The 21,427-nt window shown below is 46.4% G+C and overlaps 2 protein-coding genes across 3 annotated transcripts in view; one reads left to right on the top strand and one right to left on the bottom strand.

The window, feature by feature from the left end:
• LOC112238923 (protein-tyrosine sulfotransferase 1-like) overlaps window positions 1-21,427 on the bottom strand; it is a 78,850-nt gene that overhangs the window by 56,335 nt on the left and 1,088 nt on the right. For both annotated transcript variants that reach the window (XM_042296486.1, XM_042296487.1), the window contains exon 2: window positions 3,700-4,787. In XM_042296486.1, the coding sequence (XP_042152420.1) occupies window positions 3,700-4,613 (914 nt within the window). In that variant the 5' untranslated portion in view covers window positions 4,614-4,787. The remainder of the gene's footprint in view (window positions 1-3,699; window positions 4,788-21,427) is intronic.
• On the top strand, window positions 16,008-17,474 carry LOC121838978 (extensin-like). Its single transcript, XM_042294976.1, has one exon. It carries the CDS (start codon window positions 16,008-16,010, stop codon window positions 17,472-17,474), a length of 1,467 nt encoding a protein of 488 aa, XP_042150910.1.

The raw sequence follows: 21,427 nt of genomic DNA, 5'->3' as shown, positions 1-21,427 counted from the left end.
TGGTAGTATGAGTTAGGATTATGGTTTATTGTTTAGCTTCCTAGTTGTGGTAGTATGAGTTAGGATTATGGTTTATTGTTTAGCTAGCTAGCTGTGGTAGTATGAGTTAGGATTATGGTTTATTGTTTAGCTAGCTAGCTGTGGTAGTATGAGTTAGGATTATGGTTTATTGTTTAGCTTGCTAGTTGTGGTAGTATGAGTTAGGATTATGGTTTATTGGTTCATTGTTTTGCTAGCTGAGCTAGCTTATGGTTTAGTTTAGTAGTATGAGTTAGGATTATGGTTTATTGTTTAGCTAGCTAGCTGTGGTAGTATGAGTTAGGATTATGGTTTATTGTTTAGCTAGCTAGCTGTGGTAGTATGAGTTAGGATTATGGTTTATTGTGTAGCTAGCTAGCTAGTTGTGGTAGTATGAGTTAGGATTATGGTTTATTGTTTAGCTAGCTAGTTGTGGTAGTATGAGTTAGGATTATGGTTTATTGTTTAGCTTCCTAGTTGTGGTAGTATGAGTTAGGATTATGGTTTATTGTTTAGCTAGCTAGCTGTGGTAGTATGAGTTAGAATTATGGTTCATCGTTTAGCTAGCTAGTTTTGGTAGTAGCTAGCTAAACAATGAACCATAATCCTAACTCATACTACCACGTACCATGCATGAATCTGCAGGTAGTTAAAGCTAACCAACTAGGTTCAATGCTAGCTAGATAGCATTTGGCTATAACTAAGCAATGCAAATGTCTTCGATAAGAATAATATTACTAAACAGATCATACAAAAAAAACGTTAGTACGCTTTAACTTGTACACACAGCCATAAGCAGGCCCGGTCTCTGCTGTTCCCGTGAACACCCCCCCACACACACACACACAAGCAGGCCCGGTCTCTCGCTCTCTGCTGTTCCCGTGAACCCCCCCACACACACACACACACACACACACACACACACACACACACACACACACACACACACACACACACACACACACACACACCAAAAGCAGGCCCTGTCTCTCCCTCTCTCTGGTGTTCCCATGACCTGAGACCCCCCTGTAAGCATGGCCCTGAGCCCAGAAACAGCTTTCAGGTCATTAATCTCCAAAGTGCAGGTCGTCCAAGAAACAGCCCCCCCCCCTCCTCCACCACCATGAACTTGTGTTTAATAAACAACGCTAAATGTGAAAGACTTGTACAGAACGGCCACAAACACAGCATACCCAGACAGAGGTTGTGCTCCAGAAGTATTTAGGGAATGCCATTTGGGACACAAGGAGCTGGTCTGGCCGTTGGTAGAGTGTAGAGCCTATCTGTCCAGTGTAGAGTGGTGGTGGTGGGGGGGATGTTATCTGTCCAGTGTAGGGTGGTGGTGGGGGGGGTTATCTGTCCAGTGTAGAGTGGAGGGGGAGAAATTGGGGATCAATACTTGAAAATAACGTAAGAGCCTCCAGAGAACGACGGTCTGTTTACTTCGTCTCAAATGAACGATTCTGTTGAACTCACTCCTCTGACAAAGATGTGGAAGATGGCTACTTCCATGTCTGTTTTAAGGATCTCCTCTCTGATCCTTCACTCTCCCCTCCCCTCTCACTCCCTCCCTCCCCTGCCGTCAGTTTCTTTACCATTAGCTCTGTTCAGCACCAGGATGCATCCCAAAACAACACCCTATTCCCTAAAATTAGGGCATTATATAGGGAATAGGGTGTAGGATGCAGTCCCATAGGAAGTCACATGAGGGGAGCAAGAGGATAAAACCACAAGAGGAAGAGTGGAGGGGGAAGAAACAAAATTGAGGAGAGGAAGAATGGAACGGAGGAGCAAAGAGATTAAATATGTATTCAATGATGATATAATTACCAAGATGAAAGACATTGGAGAGAAGAGGTGTGTGTGTGTGTGTGTGTGTGTGTGTGTGTGTGTGTGTGTGAGAGAGCAGGGCAAGGAGATAGGGAGGGGGTTCCTCTAAGATGACATGTGCTCAGCGGACTTTGACCATAAGCTTTTTATTAAAAAACCATGAGCATTCTCATCTGCAGACAATAACAAAAGTGGAGCCAAATTTCTGCAGGGGACACGGAGGGGTTATATGTCTCTACGTGGCAGGAGGTGGAGTGTGTGTGTGAGCATGCCCCCACTGCGTTTCCTTGAAGACTTCCAGAGGCCGACCTCCAAATTATAGAACCAAAACAACTCTTGACGAGTCGGGGCCATTAAGGAAACCCTACCATGGTCAGAGCATTAAGTGTGCGAGTCCCAAATTGCACCCTATTCCCTATATAGTGCTCTACTTTAGACCCTATTCCCTATATAGTGCACTACTTTAGACCCTATTCCCTATATAGTGCACTACTTTAGACCCTATTCCCTATATAGTGCACTACTTTAGACCAGGACCCAACGGGATACAAACTGAGAAATGGGTTGTTGTTTCCCCCTCTACTGTATGCGGCTGACTAATGAGTGAGGTTTCTCACCTAGCTCTTCTCTAGAATGATTCATAACCAACAGAAGGAGAGTCAATTCATGTTTGGAGGCCTCCTGGAATAGCAAGGCTGTTATTTCAGGCCCTGGGAGCCTGAAGAAATGGACCTGGAGTCCAAAATGTGTGTTGACTATCAACAATAAAATAAAAAAACATTTAAAATAAAAAGTTTACTACTGATCTACCTACTCAACTACTAGATTTACGATCCTTCCTTCTCTCTGGGCCATCACCATTTCCTCCCTCGCTCTCTTTCTCCCCTCTGGGAAGAACAATAGTTGCAAGCCAGCGAAAGAGAGAGAGCGGGAGAGAGAGTTACACGGACCAGTGCTAACCTGTCTCACTGCACCAGGAAGGGAATGTAGTAGGTAGAGCATGACCCGTTCACCACTCACACCTTGTCAGCCTGGTGATGAATAGTGCTTGCTTACCATAACATTGTACTATGGGTCTATCCCAGATAGCTCCCTATTTCCCTTTGGGGCTCTGGTCAAAAGTAGTGCACTGTATAGGGAATAGGGGGCCCAATTGGGATGCACCCTGTGATTCAACCACAGCATTGAGCCATTTGACTACGTAAGCAACAGAGTGAAGGAGGAGACGGTGTCTTGTAAACAGGTAGCATCCCCAAGGATAGCTGCTTGTTTATTACTGCCATCAGAGCCAACAGGACTGTATTACTTATCAGCGTCTTGTTGCGGCAGCAGCGCAGAACAGAGCAGAACGCTTCCAGAACCAGAAGCTAAGAACAGAGGCCTGTGTTCTAGAACCAAAAACATTTCGGGTCAGAACCAGATCCAAAATGGCGGCTGAGCTTCACTCAGAATAAGGAGTGGGCGATCCACTGTGGCCCTGATAGCTCAGTGAGGTGATGCATGGAAGTTCTGCCTGGTTTCGTCCTCATTTGGAGCTCCTTGTCCTAGGTTTGTAAAATCCTTAAAGAAGACGCTGGCTGCCCACACCTCGTCTCACCACTAAATCACAGGAAGTATTCTAGAGGGTGTTCCTTTTCCCTTCAAGTCACGTTTTGTCATCTATTGGTATAAAGCCATAGACTACAAGGTCACTGACCCCTGATTTACAAGCTAGTTGGGTTTACAGTTTACTCACTTTATACACTGATAGAAACACACGGGGAGGGAGACCGGCATGCCTTGAGTTCCTCAACATGCAGGTCAGGGTACGTACACACACACACACACACACACACACACACAACTACTTACTTGGAGAGGGAAACACCTCCTGCTTTCCCTATGAGTTCCTCATGGTGAAGCACCGCCTCGTTCCAGGGAATGTCCAGGAATTTGAGCAGCGTCCTCATCCACTTCTCTGGATGGAGCACCAGCTGTTCATAATGCACCGGCAGGCACTTGTCTGAGGCATCCAGGCACTGAGTGTACATGGTCTCTATGGCCCTGTTCCACTTGGTCAGGCAGTCTCTGTAGCTGCCCAGGTCAAAGCCAGCGATCGTCACCTTACGCGAGATCATCGAATGGACCGAGGCGCGTCCATCCCGGATCATGAGCACGAACTTGGCGTGCGGGAAGATCTTAGCCAGGTAGGAGAGGGACTTCAGAGCGAAGGGGTCCTTGTTACAGAGGAAGTTGGCGGGCTCGCCGTGCTTCACGATGATCTCCAGGAGGAAGGCCTGCATGGCGGCGTCCAGGACCTCGTCCGTCACCCCGGCCTCATCCAGACGCATCTTCTCCCTCCCCGACCGCGACCACATCTGTTTCATGGCCAGGATACGTGGAATAACCCTGGTCTCCTCTCCACAACGAACCTCGGGGTGAGCGTCCAGCATGGCTCTCATCAATGTGGTCCCACTCCTGGGAACCCCTCCAATGAATACTAGAGGCATGTCCTTGTTGTAGACGAATGGAGCGGAGAGGTTATGGCCCCCGGGACCAGAGCCCCGCAGGATGGTGGAGGAGCTCAAAGAACCCCCCAGGAGCAACCCTCTTGACCCCTGAAGGCCCCCCAGAACCCCTTGGTCCCCAGGCTGGCTGCTGCGCTCCTCGATGCGGTGGTGACACTCCATGGCGTGACGACCCAAGTAGAAGACTGTGACTGAGCTGATGACCAGACAGGCCACCAGCAGGTTCTGCTTCAGCTTCATCATCATCACCATCACCATTTCAGGACCGGGGAGGAGGGAGGGAGGGAGGAGTAGTACCAGAGGATGTAGTGGAAGAGGAGGGAAGGTTGGGAGTAGCGGAGTGTCCCTCCTTTCAAGATCGGCGATGAGGGGCAGAGCGTGTTGTGTGTTCCCCGGTGGTCAACGCTTGTCGCGTGCCCAGCTCCATCAGGCCTGGGGAAGAACAGAATAAAAACACATTATTACATAATATAATCATATAGCCTTGGTTGGAACAGTAGAACATGGCAACTTCAGGCAGATCCTGATAGAGATCTTGACATTCTGCTGGTAGAAATCAAGCAAAGGCTTGAGCCAACAAAAGGTTCAAATGGTATACGTCGTATATGGTCCTAAAAAAGGCTCAGAAAAACAAAACATCTTATTTTCAGCATTATACTGTACTGACCCATCTTTACAAAGAGAGCGGAGTAAAACTATGATCTGAGCTATGCAAGTTATTTTGTATTTTTATTTTAGTTAAATACACACACACGAAATTAACAAGGAATTCCTTATATCAAATCAAATCAATTTTATATAGCCCTTCGTACATCAGCTGATATCTCAAAGTGCTGTACAGAAACCCAGCCTAAAACCCCCAAACAGCAAGCAATGCAGGTGTAGAAGCACAGTGGCTAGGAAAAACTCCCTAGAAAGGCCAAAACCTAGGAAGAAACCTAGAGAGGAACCAGGCTGTGTGGGGTGGCCAGTCCTCTTCTGGCTGTGCCGGGTGGAGATTATAACAGAACATGGCCAAGATGTTCAAATGTTCATAAATGACCAGCATGGTCGAATAATAATAAGGCAGAACAGTTGAAACTGGAGCAGCAGCACGGTCAGGTGGACTGGGGACAGCAAGAAGTCATCATGTCAGGTAGTCCTGAGGTATGGTCCTAGGGCTCAGGTCCTCCGAGAGAGAGAAAAAGAGAATTAGAGAGAGCACGCTTAAATTCACACAGGACACCGAATAGGACAGGAGAGGTACTCCAGATAAAACAAACTGACCCTAGCCCCCCGACACAAACTACTGCAGCATAAATACTGGAGGATGAGACAGGAGGGGTCAGGAGACACTGTGGCCCCATCCGAGGACACCCCCGGACAGGGCCAAACAGGAAGGATATAACCCCTCCCACTTTGCCAAAGCACAGCCCCCACACCACTAGAGGGATATCTTCAACCACCAACTTACTATCCTGAGACAAGGCTGACTTTAGCCCAAAAACATCTCCGCCACGGCACAACCCAAGGGGGCGCCAACCCAACAGGATGACCACATCAGTGAATCAACCCACTCAGGTGACGCACCCCCTCCAGGGACGGTATGAGAGAGCCCAAGTAAGCCAGTGACTCAGCCCCTGTAATAGGGTTAGAGGCAGAGAATCCCAGTGGAAAGAGGGGAACCGGCCAGGCAGACACAGCAAAAGCAGAGCTTTTCCGTTCACCCTCACACTCCTGGGCCAGACTACACTCAATCATATGACCCACTGAAGAGATGAGTCTTCAGTAAGGACTTAAAGGTTGAGACCGAGTTTGCGTCTCTGACATGGGTAGGCAGACCGTTCCATAAAAATGGAGCTCTAGGAGAAAGCCCTGCCTCCAGCTGTTTGCTTAGAAATTCTAGGGACAATTAGGAGGCCTGCGTCTTGTGACCGTAGCGTATGTGTAGGTATGTACGGCAGGACCAAATCAGAGAGATAGGTAGGAGCAAGCCCATGTAATGCTATGTAGGTTAGCAGTAAAACCTTGAAATCAGCCCTTGCTTTGACAGGAAGCCAGTGTAGGGAGGCTAGCACTGGAGTAATATGATCAAATCTTTTGGTTCTAGTCAGGATTCTAGCAGCCATATTTAGCACTAACTTAAGTTTATTTAGTGCATTATCCGGGTAACCGGAAAGTAGAGCATTGCAGTAGTCTAACCTAGAAGTGACAAAAGCATGGATTAATTTTTCTGCATCATTTTTGGACAGAATGTTTCTGATTTTTGCAATGTTACGTAGATGGAAAAAAGCGGTCCTTGAAACAGTCTTAATATGTTCTTCAAAAGAGAGATCAGGGTCCAGAGTAATGCCGAGGTCCTTCACAGTTTTATTTGAGACGACTGTACAACAATTAAGATTAATTGTCAGATTCAACAAAATATCTCTTTGTTTCTTGGGACCTAGAACAAGCATCTCTGTTTTGTCCGAGTTTAAAAGTAGAAAGTTTGCAGCCATCCACTTCCTTATGTCTGAAACAAATGCTTCTAGCGAGGGCAATTTTGGGGCTTCACCATGTTTCATTGAAATGTACAGCTGTGTGTCATCCACATAGCAGTGAAAGTTAACATTATGTTTTCGAATGACATCCAAGAGGTAAAATATATAGTGAAAACAATAGTGGTCCTAAAATGGAACCTTGAGGAACACCGAAATTTACAGTTGATTTGTCAGAGGACAAACCATTCACAGAGACAAACTGATATCTTTCCGACAGATAAGATCTAAACCAGGCCAGAACTTGTCCGTGTAGACCAATTTGAGTTTCCAATCTCTCCAAAAGAATGTGGTGATCGATGGTATCAAAAGCAGCACTAAGGTCTAGGAGCACGAGGACAGATGCAGAACCTCGGTCTGATGCCATTAAAAGGTCATTTACCACCGTCACAAGTGCAGTCTCAGTGCTATGATGGGGTCTAAAACCAGACTGAAGCATTTCGTATACATTGCTTGTCTTCAAGAAGGCAGTGAGTTGCTGCGCAACAGCCTTTTCTGAAATTTTTGAGAGGAATGGAAGATTCGATATAGGCCCATAGTTTTTTATATTTTCTGGGTCAAGGTTTGGCTTTTTCAAGAGAGACTTTATTACTGCCACTTTTAGTGAGTTTGGTACACATCCGGTGGATAGAGAGCCGTTTATTTTGTTCAAAATAGGAGGGCCAAGCACAGGAAGCAGCTCTTTCAGTAGTTTAGTTGGAATAGGGTCCAGTATGCAGCTTGAAGGTTTAGAGGCCATGATTATTTTCATCATTGTGTCAAGAGATATAGTACTAAAACACTTGAGTGTCTCTTGATCCTAGGTCCTGGCAGAGTTGTGCAGACTCAGGACAACTGAGCTTTGAAGGAATACGCAGATTTAAAGAAGAGTCCGTAATTTGCTTTCTAGTAATCATGATCTTTTCCTCAAAGAAGTTCATGAATTTATCACTGCTAAAGTGAAAGCCATCCTCTCTTGGGGAATGCTGCTTTTTAGTTAGCTTTGCGACAGTATCAAAAAGGAATTTCGGATTGTTCTTATTTTCCTCAATTAAGTAAGAAAAATAGGATGATCGAGAAGCAGTAAGGGCTCTTCGGTACTGCACGGTACCATCCTTCCAAGCTAGTAGGAAGACTTCCAGTTTGGTGTGGCGCCATTTCCGTTCCAATTTGCTGGAAGCTTGCTTCAGAGTATTTTCTGTGTACCAGGGAGCTAGTTTCTTATGAGAAATGTTTATAGTTTTTAGGGGTGCAACTGCATCTAGGGTATTGCGCAAGGTTAAATTGAGATCCTCAGTTAGGTGGTTAACTGATTTTTGTCCTCTGGCGTCCTTGGGTAGACAGAGGGAGTCTGGAAGGACATCAAGGAATCTTTGTGTTGTCTGTGAATTTATAGCACGACTTTTGATGTTCCTTGGTTGGGGTCTGAGCAGTTTATTTGTTGCAATTGCAAACGTAATAAAATGGTGGTCCGATAATCCTGGATTATGAGGAAAAACATTAAGATCCACAACATGTATTCCATGGGACAAAACTAGGTCCAGAGTATGACTGTGACAGTGAGTGGGTCCAGAGACATGTTGGACAAAACCCACTGAGTCGATGATGGCTCCGAAAGCCTTTTGGAGTGGGTCTGTGGACTTTTCCATGTGAATATTAAAGTCACCAAAGATTAGAATATTATCTACTATGACTACAAGGTCCGATAGGAATTCAGGGAACTCAATGAGGAACGCTGTATATGGCCCAGGAGGCCTGTAAACAGTAGCTATAAAAAGTGATTGAGTAGTCTGCATAGATTTCATGACTAGAAGCTCAAAAGACGAAAACGTCATTTTTTTTTGGTAAATTGAAATTTGCTATCGTAAAATGTTAGCAACACCTCCGCCTTTGCGGGATGCACGGGGGATATGGTCACTAGTGTATCCAGGAGGTGAGGCCTCATTTAAAACAGTAAATTCATCAGGCTTAAGCCATGTTTCAGTCAGGCCAATCACATCAAGATTATGATCAGTGGTTAGTTCATTGACTAAAATTGCCTTTGAAGTAAGGGATCTAACATTAAGTAGCCCTATTTTGAAATGTGAGGTGTCATGATCTCTTTCAATAATGACAGGAATGGAGGAGGTCTTTATCCTAGTGAGATTGCTAAAACGAACACCGCCATGTTTAGTTTTGCCCAACCTAGGTCAAGGCACAGACACGGTCTCAATGGTGATAGCTGAGCTGACTACACTGACTGTGCTAGTGGCAGACTCCACTATGCTGGCAGGCTGGCTAACAGCCTGCTGCCTGGCCTGCACCCTATTTCATTGTGGAGCTAGAGGATTTAGAGCCCTGTCTATGTTGGTAGATAAGATGAGAGCACCCCTCCAGCTAGGATGGAGTCCGTCACTCCTCAGCAGGTCAGGCTTTGTCCTGTTTGTGGGTGAGTCCCAGAAAGAGGTCCAATTATCTACAAAGTCTATCTTTTGGGAGGGGCAGAAAACAGTTTTCAACCAGCGATTGAGTTGTGAGACTCTGCTGTAGAGCTCATCACTCCCCCTAACTGGGAGGGGGCCAGAGACAATTACTCGATGCCGACACATCTTATCCACATTATATCCAATGTAGGAATTACCCTCAACATAATTACAAATCCCCTCGGGAGAAATATAGGCTACAGAAGAGACGCTCCACTTTGACCTCAGAAAGCAGTAATGAACACATTCTCTCTGTCTGACAACGTTATGGATCTCACGCCAAAACCACTGTACAACTATGGTGTAAAAGAAAGGCTAAGGCCGACATCATAAAGTTGTCAGAAAAACACTCGACACAGTCAAGGCCCTCAGCTGACACAAGCCCATAGGAATGAATCCAGGCCACAGACTAGAGGTACAGCAAGAGGGAGAGAGACAGACACTGAGAAAAAGGGATAGACCGAGAGAGAGCGAACAGCTCCACTATTCAGCAGTCTTTAGGACTTCCCCAGTGACACACTTAGCAACAAGAAGACGCAATGATTATATATATATCCCTCAGAGGGAAATCTCTAATTTACAACCATCTTGTTCCATTTTTCAACTCGTTTTTTTTTCTCGTTTCCCAGTGTTCAGTTTGTTTCTTGGGCTGAGAGAAACGTTCCTGACCAGGAACGAGACGTCCAACCTCCGGCCTCTAATTGGTCCCTGAGCAGTTACACAGGCGGCTGATTTACAGAGTAGGTGGTGTGACATCACGTTACTCTGGGTCATTGCCACAGAAAAAGGACCCATGAGTACCAACATGTGAAGTTTATAGGAGCATATCAAATTTGGTGTCAAATGAAAGCTAAAAAGAGTATATATTTTTGGGAAATAAGGCATAAATACTCCCAATCCTAAAAATGTTTAGTAAACAAAAGGCTTCGATTTCTGGTCACAGAAGAAGAAGAAGAAGAAGAAGCTAGGTTCCCATCCAATTGGTGACAGAATACTATAAAGTCTGCATTAAAAATATATTATGCTAATAGTCCTACCAGTGGTGTTTCCACTGAACTGGCTTGTTGCTGATAATAACTAGTGCATGATGACAACGCACACAAAAATGTTGTTTTTTCCCTTTAAGTTTTCATGTATCGTAAAACAAATGAATATTAAATTTCAAAATGGGTTTCCATTGCATTTTCAAACTTACCGATAGTTTTGTCACAAAAACTGTATAGCGTAAAAACAGAAAAATGTGCCAACTCTGGTCTTGGCACCTAAGCTCTAACCAACAGCTCCCAGATAGAGTGTGGGTAGTCTACATGATGATGAATAAGAGACAGAATATTTGTATTTGTCAAACATTGATCATCATGTGACCAGAATACGACTCTCAACATTTATTGTAAAGGAGCATCAAGCTCATACCCCATGCACTTTCACCACCCTGTGAAGATCAGAACTTATTTAATCTGTAGCCTAATAAACTGCACGGGTTCCCAAATCATAGTAGGAGGACCACATACCATATCAACGCGTAATTCCATGTTTACTCCGAGATGGTTGTCAGATAAATTTTTGCACATTAAAAAAAAAAGCTGTTTCCTTGCATAATCACATTTTACCGACACAAAAAGATCCCACCATAATCGAACAAACAAAATGATGTAAAAAATAAAAATAATGTCGGGATTTATAAAATGTACCAGAAACGACTTCTTTCCATCACAGTTGTTGCGAAAAAAATAAAAAAAATAAAAAGCATGTACACAGTATGACTTCACTCACATAAAAACTTGGACACAGACAGGAAACATCATTAAACATCATCTACCAGAGAAAGCTCTAACAGAAATACTTAAACACAATAATGTTGAAGGCCCCTGCCATCTAATATTAACATTTATATTCCATTTCGCAGAAATTTGCCTTCTGTAAGTTTGAGAAATATTGCCTAGTGTCATATCATTCCGATACCAAAAACACCTATCCTCTTAATTAAAGATACATTCTAATTATTCTCCCTGGTGACGGAGGATTATGAAAGTACACAGAAGTAACAAGTTTAGGTAGACCTACCAATTAGTGTTTTATACGGATAACAATTTGGTTTATGAATTAAGATGATTAAAATGTGTCAATCAAAAAAAAAAATATATATATATATATATATATTTTTTTTTTAAATAAAATAAAAAAAAATCGGTAATAGAATGAGTACTGTTACATGCACAATGAGATCATGGATAGTCAGATTATAATAGTTTGATTAAAACGTGAACATGATTCGCAAGAGGAACGATTTCCCTAATAATCCTGTTACCCTGTAGACGGATTACAGATGTGTCCCTGACAGAACTCAAAATACAAAAAATCGTCTACCACAGGGAACGTTGTTCTCCACTTCCTGACCGACTGACGTGCCCAAAGTAAACTGCCTGTTGCTCAGGCACAGAAGCCAGGATATGCATATAATCTGGTACCATTGGATAGAAAACACTTTGAAGTTCGTAGAAATCTCATACATTATTGTGAGACTATAACATAATTGATATGGTAGGAGAAAATCCAAAGAAAAACCAAACAGGATTTTTCTTATTTATAAAAAAAAAATTGAGCTCATGCTCTTACAACGTAAAGGGGTTATATACAATTCCAGCTCCCAGATTGCAATTCCTATGGCTTCCACTAGATGTCAACAGTCGTTGAAGGTTTCAGGGTTGTTTCTTCCCAAACAAGGAATAATTTTGAGTTTTAGTACTGGGAGTCAGAGTTGGTAATCAGTCTATGTGCGTGCGACAAAGAGGATGCACACCTGCTAATTTTGCTTTCCTATTGAACATACTTCTTTCCATATGAAATATGATAGTTTAATTACATTTTAGGGTACCTGAGGATTGACTAGAAACATATTTTGACTCGTTTTATTTTTGGATTCCTTTCTCTGCAGGTTGAACGAGTGGATTACCCAAATCGGTGGCGCCAACTAAACAGACTATTTTGGATATAAAGAAGGATTTTATCTAACAAAACAACCATACATGTTGTAGCTGGGACCCTTTGGATTGCAAATAAGAGGAAGATGATCAAAAAGTGATTATTTAAATTGCTATTTGTGATTATGAAGCCTGTGCGCATGGACATTTTTTGATGTGGGCGCCGTCCTCAAACAATCACATGGCATACTTTCACTGTAAAGCCTATTGTAAATCGGACAATGCAATTAGATGAAGAATTAAAAGCTTTTAACCGATATAAGACACTTGTATGTACCTAAATGTTTAATATCCATAATTTGGATGATTATTTATTTGAATTGCGTGCCCTCCCAACTTCACCGGAAGTTGTCGACAGGTGTCCCGCTGGTGGGACGCCTAGCCCTAAGAAGTTTTAATTAATTAACCAGCATGGCTACCACAGTATCCTGCAGTAATTCCCCATCCCATCTGGTTTGCTCTTAGTGGAACTATTATTTGTTTTTCCACAGGACAATGACCCAAAACACACCTCCAGGCTGTGTAAGGGCTATTTGACTAAGAAGGAGAGTGATGGAGTGCTGCATGAGATGACCTGGCCTCCACAATCACCTGACCTCAACCCAATTGAGATGAGTTGGACCGCAGAGTGAAGGAAAAGCCGCCAACAAGTGCTCAGCATATGTGGGAACTCCTTCAAGACTGTTGGAAAATAATTAAAGGTGAAGCTGGTTGAGAGAATGCCAAGAGTGTGCAAAGCTGTCATCAAGGAAAAGGGTGGGTATTTGAAGAATCTCAAATATATTTTGATTTGTTTAACACTTTTGGTTACTACATGATTCCATATGTGTTTTGATGTCTTCACTATATTCTACAATGTAGAAAATAGTAAAAATAAAGAAAAACCCTTGAATGAGGTGGTGTGTCCAAACTTTTGACTGGTGGTAGTAGTGGTGTTGTGTGTGGTGTGTAATTTATATATACATACACGCACACAAATATAAATATATGACATATGTTTTCTGTCTGGGGCCCCCTAGCAGCAGGGGGCCCAAAGCAACCGCTTATGTCGCTTATACCTAGAGCCGGCCCTGCACACTCTCCTTCGCTTGTCTCTTATCTTCTGTGACATTTGACTGACGGCTTTGATGGGTCTTTCTTGGCAAAGCTCAACAAGGCATCATTAATCTGCTCTGACGACTGTCTGACGCTACTCTCAAAACACCCACACATGTTGACGCACAGTAACACCAGTCACACCTTATGAAACAATAATGGATACACAGTAACAGACACGCACTTTATCTGTGATGCAGATGTAACATAATTGAAAAGAGCGATCACACACACACACGATGCTGTCATCCTGCCCTTTCCCTAAAAGCAATTATTACAGGGGTTCAGGCGGACCTTCGCACATCAGCAAAGCAATTATTACAGGCTCCCTATTAGAGATATGTGCTTCTGCAGCATATGTTAGATATGTGTGTGTGCATCCCGACAGCCAGCAACAACTGATAAGAGGACGGGAAATACAAAAGGAGAGGAAAGCACCGTCTCCTCAGACAGACTAGATGCTGTTTGGCCTTGTGTTTAAGGCTATTGTCTTGCTGAAAAGGTGAATTCCTCTCCCAGTGTCTGGTGGAAAGCAGAATGAGAAAGGCTTTACCCTTTAGGATTGTGTGTGTACTTAGCTCCATTACAATTTAGAAGAAAAAATTATAATATTGAAAAACAATCCTGTCCTTAATGATTACCAGCATGCCCATTAGGGATCCCCCCCACAAAATCAAATCACAGTGTAGTAGATATCACAAACATATTATTTTCTGTGTTTACAGCCTAACTAGACAATAGGCTGTGAAGGGAAAGGTGTCATTTAAATCAAACCAGTGAGGAAGAGGCCCATTTTAGGCTGGGGTAGAGAACACTGATGAGCCAGGAGGTTGTATCAACATCCCAGCAAAACTCCCTCCAAATGACGGAAGTAAACTAAATGAACAACTAGTAGAAACCTACATGTAAATGATTGGATGTTAGACTTAGGTCTAACATCTTTTCAACATTTAGCCTACTGGTATTTCTGTATGAGGAACTCGCTCTTATCGTCGCAGAACAGTTTGAATGATGCTTTCACCATAATGGTAACCAGGGCTAAAATGCCAGCACCTTGACAATATTACAGGGCGGATGGCTTCTGAAGGAGGTCTCCTGGTTCTGTTTGCTAGCCTGGTTAAAAACCTAGACTGAACAATTGGGTTTAACCAGGCTACCGGTTTCTTCCAAGTTAACTCTAATTGCACTGGAACAGCAGATGGTTGTTCCAAGTGGTTCCCCGCCAGCCCAGCCAGACCCTATACAGAGTGGATAAAACATTAAGAACACCTGCTCTTTCCATGACAGACTGACCAGGTGAATTCAGGTGAAATGATCCCTTATTGATGTCACTTGTTAAATACGCTTCAATCCGTGTAGGTGAAGGGGAGGAGACAGGTTAAAGAAGGATTTTTAAGCATTGGGACAGTAGAGACATGGATTGTGTTTGTTCCATTCAGAGGGTGAATGGGCAAGACAAAAAATATATAAGTGCCTTTGAACAGGATATGGTAGTAGGTACCAGGCCCCCCGGTTTGAGTCTGTCAAGAACTGCAACGCTGTTGGGTTTTTCACGCTCAACAGTTTCCTCTGCATATCAACAATGGTCCACCATCCAAAGAACATCCAGCCAACTTGACACAACTGTGGGAAGCATTCGAGTCAACATGGGCCAGCATCCCTGTGGAACACTTTCGGTACCTTTTAGAGTCCACGCCCCGACAAATTGAGGCTGTTCTGAGGGCAAAAGCAGGTGAAACTCAATATTCGGAAGGCGTTCCTAATGTTTTGTACATCTCCCTCCCGTGTCATCATCTTGAGGTCCTTCCACCTCCATTTTTAAAAACCCAGCTAAACCCAGACTAGGAATCTGTCTGTGAGCTCTCACCATCAGAGCAAACAGCCCCGACGCTACTCCCGGTCCCCGACGCTACTCCCGGCCCCGACGCTACTCCCGGCCCCCGACGCTACTCCCGGTCCCCGACGCTACTCCCGGCCCCGACGCTACTCCCGGCCCCCGACGCTACTCCCGGCCCCGACGCTACTCCCGGGCCCCGACACTACTCCCGGCCCCCGACACGGCACACTACTCCCGGCCCCCGACACGGCACACTACTCCCGGCCCCCTGACACTACTCCCGGCCCCCGACACTACTCCCGGGCCCCCCGACACTACTCCTGATTAAAAGTAGTGCACTACATATGAAGTTATAGGATGCCATTTGGAAAAGTAGACCGTGGACCATTCCCCAAGCATTCGCCAACCATTCCCCAACCTCAAGGAATATAAAAAGGTAGGATACCTAAAGCCACTGGTCTGAATTACAACTTGTTTCTCCAGCTTTAGCAGCAGGCAGATTGGTTTCACGTTTCACCTGGCTGTGCGTACCGAGCTAAAATGAAGAATGTGTTTGTGTTAAATTAATTCAGGCTCTTTACTCCTGTTACAGATATTGTATCCCCCTCTTGGAGTTTCTTTTCTTTCATTGATCTGTGAAGGTGGGGTGGGGGGGGGAAATTCTCTATGGACCCATGCTGAAACCAGACCAGCACATCAACACTTAATAGGGAGGGAGGAAGTCTTTGTGTATGTATCTGTCTGTGGAATGAGGTTGGAGGCTCCAAAACTGAGGCCCTGCCATGACAGACAAGGGAGTGGGGAGAACGGAAGCTGGAGACGACGCCTACACACTGCCGCGACCCCCTCGCCTACACACTGCCGCGACCCCCTCGCCTACACACTGCCGCGACCCCCACACTGCGACCCCCTCGACTACGCCTACACACTGCCGCGACCCCCCCGACACACTGCCGCGACGCCTACACACTGCCGCCCCCCTACACACTGCCGACCCCCTACGCCTACACACTGCCGCGACCCCCGACTACGCCTACACACTGCCGCGACCCCCACTGCCGACGACGCCTACACACTGCCGCGACCCCCGCCCTACACACTACGCCTACACACTGCCGCGACCCCCGACGACGCCTACACACTGCCGCGACCCCCGACTACACCTACACACTGCCGCGACCCCCGACTACGCCTACACACTGCCGCGACCCCCCTGCCGACGACCCTACACACTGCCGCGACCCCGACCCCCGCGCCTACACCTACACACTGCCGCGACCCCCGACTACACCTACACACTGCCGCGACCCCCCCCCGCGACCCCCCGACTACGCCTACACACTGCCGCGACCCCTACGCCTACACACTGCCGCGACTACGCCTACACACTGCCGCGACCCCCCCGACCCCCCGACTACGCCTACACACTGCCGCGACCCCCACACTGCCGACTACGCCTACACACTGCCGCGACCCCCGACTACGCCTACACACTGCCGCGACCCCCCCGACGACGCCTACACACTGCCGCGACCCCCGACTACGCCTACACCCCCCCCGACTACTACACCTACACACTGCCGCCCCCCACACTGCCGACCCCCTGCCGACCCCCGACGCCTACACACTGCCGCGACCCCCCCGACTACGCCTACACACTGCCGCGACCCCCGACTACGCCTACACACTGCCGCGACCCCCGACCCCACTGCCGCGACTACGCCTACACACTGCCGCGACCCCCTACACACTGCCGCGACCCCCGACTACGCTGCCGCGACGCCTACACACTGCCGCGACCCCCCGACTACGCCTACACACTGCCGCGACCCCCCGACCCCCACACTGCCGCGACCCCCCGACTACGCCTACACACTGCCGCGACCCCCCCGACCGCCTACACACTGCCGCGACCCCCCCCGACTACGCCTACACACTGCCGCGACCCCCGACTACGCCACACTGCCGCGACCCCCCGACTACACCTACACACTGCCCCGACTACGCCTACACACCCCCCGACTACACCTACACACTGCTGCGACCCCCCACTGCCGCGACCCCCGACACACTGCCGCGACCCCCCGACTACGCCTACACCTACACACTGCCGCGACCCCCGACTACACCTACTACACCTACACACTGCCGCGACCCCCGACTACACCTACACACTGCCGCGACCCCCGACTACACCTACACACTGCCCGTACCTTCTGCATATTATTCAGATTCTGTTGGAAACGTGAAAACATTGTTTAGAAAGCAACCATTGATGAGATTAGAACTATTCAGAAAAGACTTGGACTCAGATCAACTATGCACGACTTTATTCCCTACACAGAGCACGACTTTATTCCCTACACAGAGCACGACTTTATTCCCTACACAGAGCACGACTTTATTCCCTACACAGAGCACGACTTTATTTATTACACAGTTGCAAACGAAAACATTCCCTACACAGAACCATTTATTCCCTATTCAGAAAAGACTTGACTTCCCTACACAGACTTGATTCCCTACACAGACTTGATTCCCAACACAGACTTTATTCCCAACACAGAGCACGACTTTATTCCCTACACAGAGCACGACTTTATTCCCTACACAGACTTGATTCCCAACACAGACTTTATTCCCAACACAGAGCACGACTTTATTCCCTACACAGAGCACGACTTTATTCCCTACACAGAGCACGACTTCATTCCCTGTGCTCTGGTCAAAAGTAGTGCACTACAAAGGGAATAGGGTGCCATTCGAGATGTATCCCTAGATCAAATCAGGTAGAACGGAACAGAGGCCGGAGCTTAACCTTTGACCCAACTGGTAACGCCATACATCACATCCTGTGAGAGTGTAACAGTATAGCTTTAGTCCGTCCCCTCTTCCATACCCGGGCGCGAACCAGGGACCCTCTGCACACAACAATAGTCACCCACGAAGCATCGTTACCCATCGCTCCACAAAAGCCACGGCCCTTGCAGAGCAAGAGGAACCACTACTTCAAGGTCTCAGAGAGAGTGACGTCACCGACTGAAACACTATTAGCGCGCATCACCGCTAACTAGCTAGCCATTTCACATCGGTTACAAGAGCACCACCCAAATTACACCCTATCCCCTACATAGTGCACTACTTTGACCAAGACCCATAGGGGAAAGCGTGCCATTTGAGACCTTCCTATTGTAAATATTAGGTAAAGATTCTGGCTAATGGTCACTTCAGCACAATTCCAGTCAATGGCTTTAGGACTTTTTTTTGTCGTTGAAATTAAGCTACGTTGGAAACTGCAAAATCAGCCATAGTTACTGTTGAGCCAACGCAAAACCCAAGACACACTTGGAACATATTAGATGTTTCTCAAACTCCGCAGGACTGGACTTCACAATCATTTGTACTGATGGAAACGTCCACATAACCCTAGGACTGAATTTAGAGAGACTACACAACCAGGCAGACAGCAGGCCGTACCCGGCATAACCAGACAGTTATTTCAAGGTACCCGGCAACATCCCACGTCCCCCTGCTTCCAGTCACCGCCTACATACTGTTCATTGGCATGTATGAATGAATTGATGCTCCGCTCTCTTCTTCTCTCCTCACACACACACACACAAAATCATCACTTGTAATTTAGGAATGCTGGATAGGGATAGCGAGCAATGATAAGTCAGACAGCAGCTGTGACGGAGGAGATGGTAGGAAACTGTGGGACGAATTGGGAACTCCGACTGCAAGCCAGGCCTAATCGCCAAACGACAGTACCCAACCTCACTAATGGTCTTGTGGCTGAATGGAAGAATGTTTCCCCACAGCAATGATCCAGCATCTAGTGGAAAGCCTTCCCAGAAGAGTGGAGGCTGTTATAGCAGCAACGTTCCAACATCTAGTGGAAAGCCTTCCCAGAAGACTGGAGGCTGTTATAGCAGCAATGTTCCAACATCTAGTGGAAAGCCTTCCCAGAAGAGTGGAGGCTGTTATAGCAGCAACGTTCCAACATCTAGTGGAAAGCCTTCCCAGAAGACTGGAGGCTGTTATAGCAGCAATGTTCCAACATCTAGTGGAAAGCCTTCCCAGAAGAGTGGAGGCTGTTATAGCAGCAATGTTCCAACATCTAGTGGAAAGCCTTCCCAGAAGAGTGGAGGCTGTTATAGCAGCAACGTTCCAACATCTAGTGGAAAGCCTTCCCAGAAGAGTGGAGGCTGTTATAGCAGCAATGTTCCAACATCTAGTGGAAAGCCTTCCCAGAAGAGTGGAGGCTGTTATAGCAGCAATGTTCCAACATCTAGTGGGAAGCCTTCCCAGAAGAGTGGAGGCTGTTATAGCAGCAACGTTCCAACATCTAGTGGGAAGCCTTCCCAGAAGAGTGGAGGCCGTTATAGCAGCAACGTTCCAACATCTAGTGGAAAGCCTTCCCAGAAGAGTGGAGGCCGTTATAGCAGCAACGTTCCAACATCTAGTGGAAAGCCTTCCCAGAAGAGTGGAGGCTGTTATAGCAAAGAGGGGACCAACTCCATATTAATGCCCATGATTTTCAGAATGAGATGGTCGACGAGCAGGTGTCCATATACTTTTGGCCATGTCGTGCAGCTAGCTAGCAAGCGAGACAACTTTAGCCAGTTAGTTTGGGTACCTGATTGGGCCAAAGCATGCATTGGCAGGCTGCAGAAGGATGAGCATACTATTCCCCATTGTTCAACAGCTCAAATGTTTTTTTAACCTTTATTTAACTAGGTAAGTCAGTTAAGAACAAATTCTTATTTCCAATGACGGCCTACCGGGAACAGTGGGTTAACTGCCTTGTTCAAGGGCAGAACAACAGATTTTCACCTTGTCAGCTCGGGGATTCGATCTTGCAACCTTTCAGTTACTAGTCCATAGCTCTAACCACCAGGCTACCTGCCCCCAACCACCAGGCTACCTGCCCCCAACCACCAGGCTACCTGCCCCTCAACCACCAGGCTTACCTGCCCCCAACCACCAGGCTTACCTGCCCCTAACCACCAGGCTTACCTGCCCACCAGGCTTACCTGCCTAACCACCAGGCTTACCTGCCTCTAACCACCAGGCTTACCTGCCTCTAACCACCAGGCTTACCTGCCTCTAACCACCAGGCTTACCTGCCTCTAACCACCAGGCTTACCTGCCTCTAACCACCAGGCTTACCTGCCTCTAACCACCAGGCTTACCTGCCTCTAACCACCAGGCTTACCTGCCTCTAACCACCAGGCTTACCTGCCTCTAACCACCAGGCTTACCTGCCTCTAACCACCAGGCTTACCTGCCTCTAACCACCAGGCTTACCTGCCTCTAACCACCAGGCTTACCTGCCTCTAACCACCAGGCTTACCTGCCTCTAACCACCAGGCTTACCTGCCTCTAACCACCAGGCTTACCTGCCTCTAACCACCAGGCTTACCTGCCTCTAACCACCAGGCTTACCTGCCTCTAACCACCAGGCTTACCTGCCTCTAACCACCAGGCTTACCTGCCTCGCCATTTTGATGGACCAACTAGCTGAAAAAGTTTGTGAGTGTTTATCTAAAAATGATCCTTCCTTTCAATTTTAGTTAACATTGCTCTGGCTAGCATTAGTTGTTGATCATGTGCATATAGGGAAAGAGCCTACCTGTGTATGGGTTGTTTGATCAATAGGACTGTAAGGTTACCTTTAAGAGGATGTAAGAGGATCTCTGTGGTATTTAGCTACATATTGGCAGAAATCCATTCAAGTGTATTTTGACAAACACATTCAAATTATCTAAAGTAGTGTTGGGTACCGGCTGCGTGGGGTACCGGCTGCGTGGGGTACCGGCTGCGTGGGGTACCATGTCACCAGAATATAAATAAACACACCATAGAAAAAGAGTCTACTCCGTCTATGAAACAAATAAATCAACCACTTTCTACCAAGAGTTCCATCGCTATAACAACCATAGGTTTAAAACAGGTTGTAATATGAATCATATTTATTCTAGAATAACCACACAAATAGCTATTCTATCACCCTCCCTTCTTTGGGCTATTGCTAGTAGAGAGTGAACTGGAGGACACCAAATATCTGGCATCCACATTTCTTTTCAACATGACACAGAGAAATGAGAAGTTTTGTCAAGAGCTGTAGGAATGGGCTGCAATGGAAACACACAAACACATTGATGATAAGCTCATTCCTTCAGTTATGGTTACTGCAGAC

The sequence above is a fragment of the Oncorhynchus tshawytscha genome, linkage group LG13 (genome assembly GCF_018296145.1).
Source record: "Oncorhynchus tshawytscha isolate Ot180627B linkage group LG13, Otsh_v2.0, whole genome shotgun sequence".
Taxonomy (NCBI): domain Eukaryota; kingdom Metazoa; phylum Chordata; class Actinopteri; order Salmoniformes; family Salmonidae; genus Oncorhynchus; species Oncorhynchus tshawytscha.
Note: the sequence above shows the minus strand (reverse complement) of the source record. Positions and strands in the feature narration are given on the sequence as shown.

What these genes read in the sequence shown, in the direction of transcription:
- LOC121838978 (XM_042294976.1), top strand. Translation starts at nt 16,008, where the DNA reads ATGACAGACAAGGGAGTGGGGAGAACGGAAGCTGGAGACGACGCCTAC.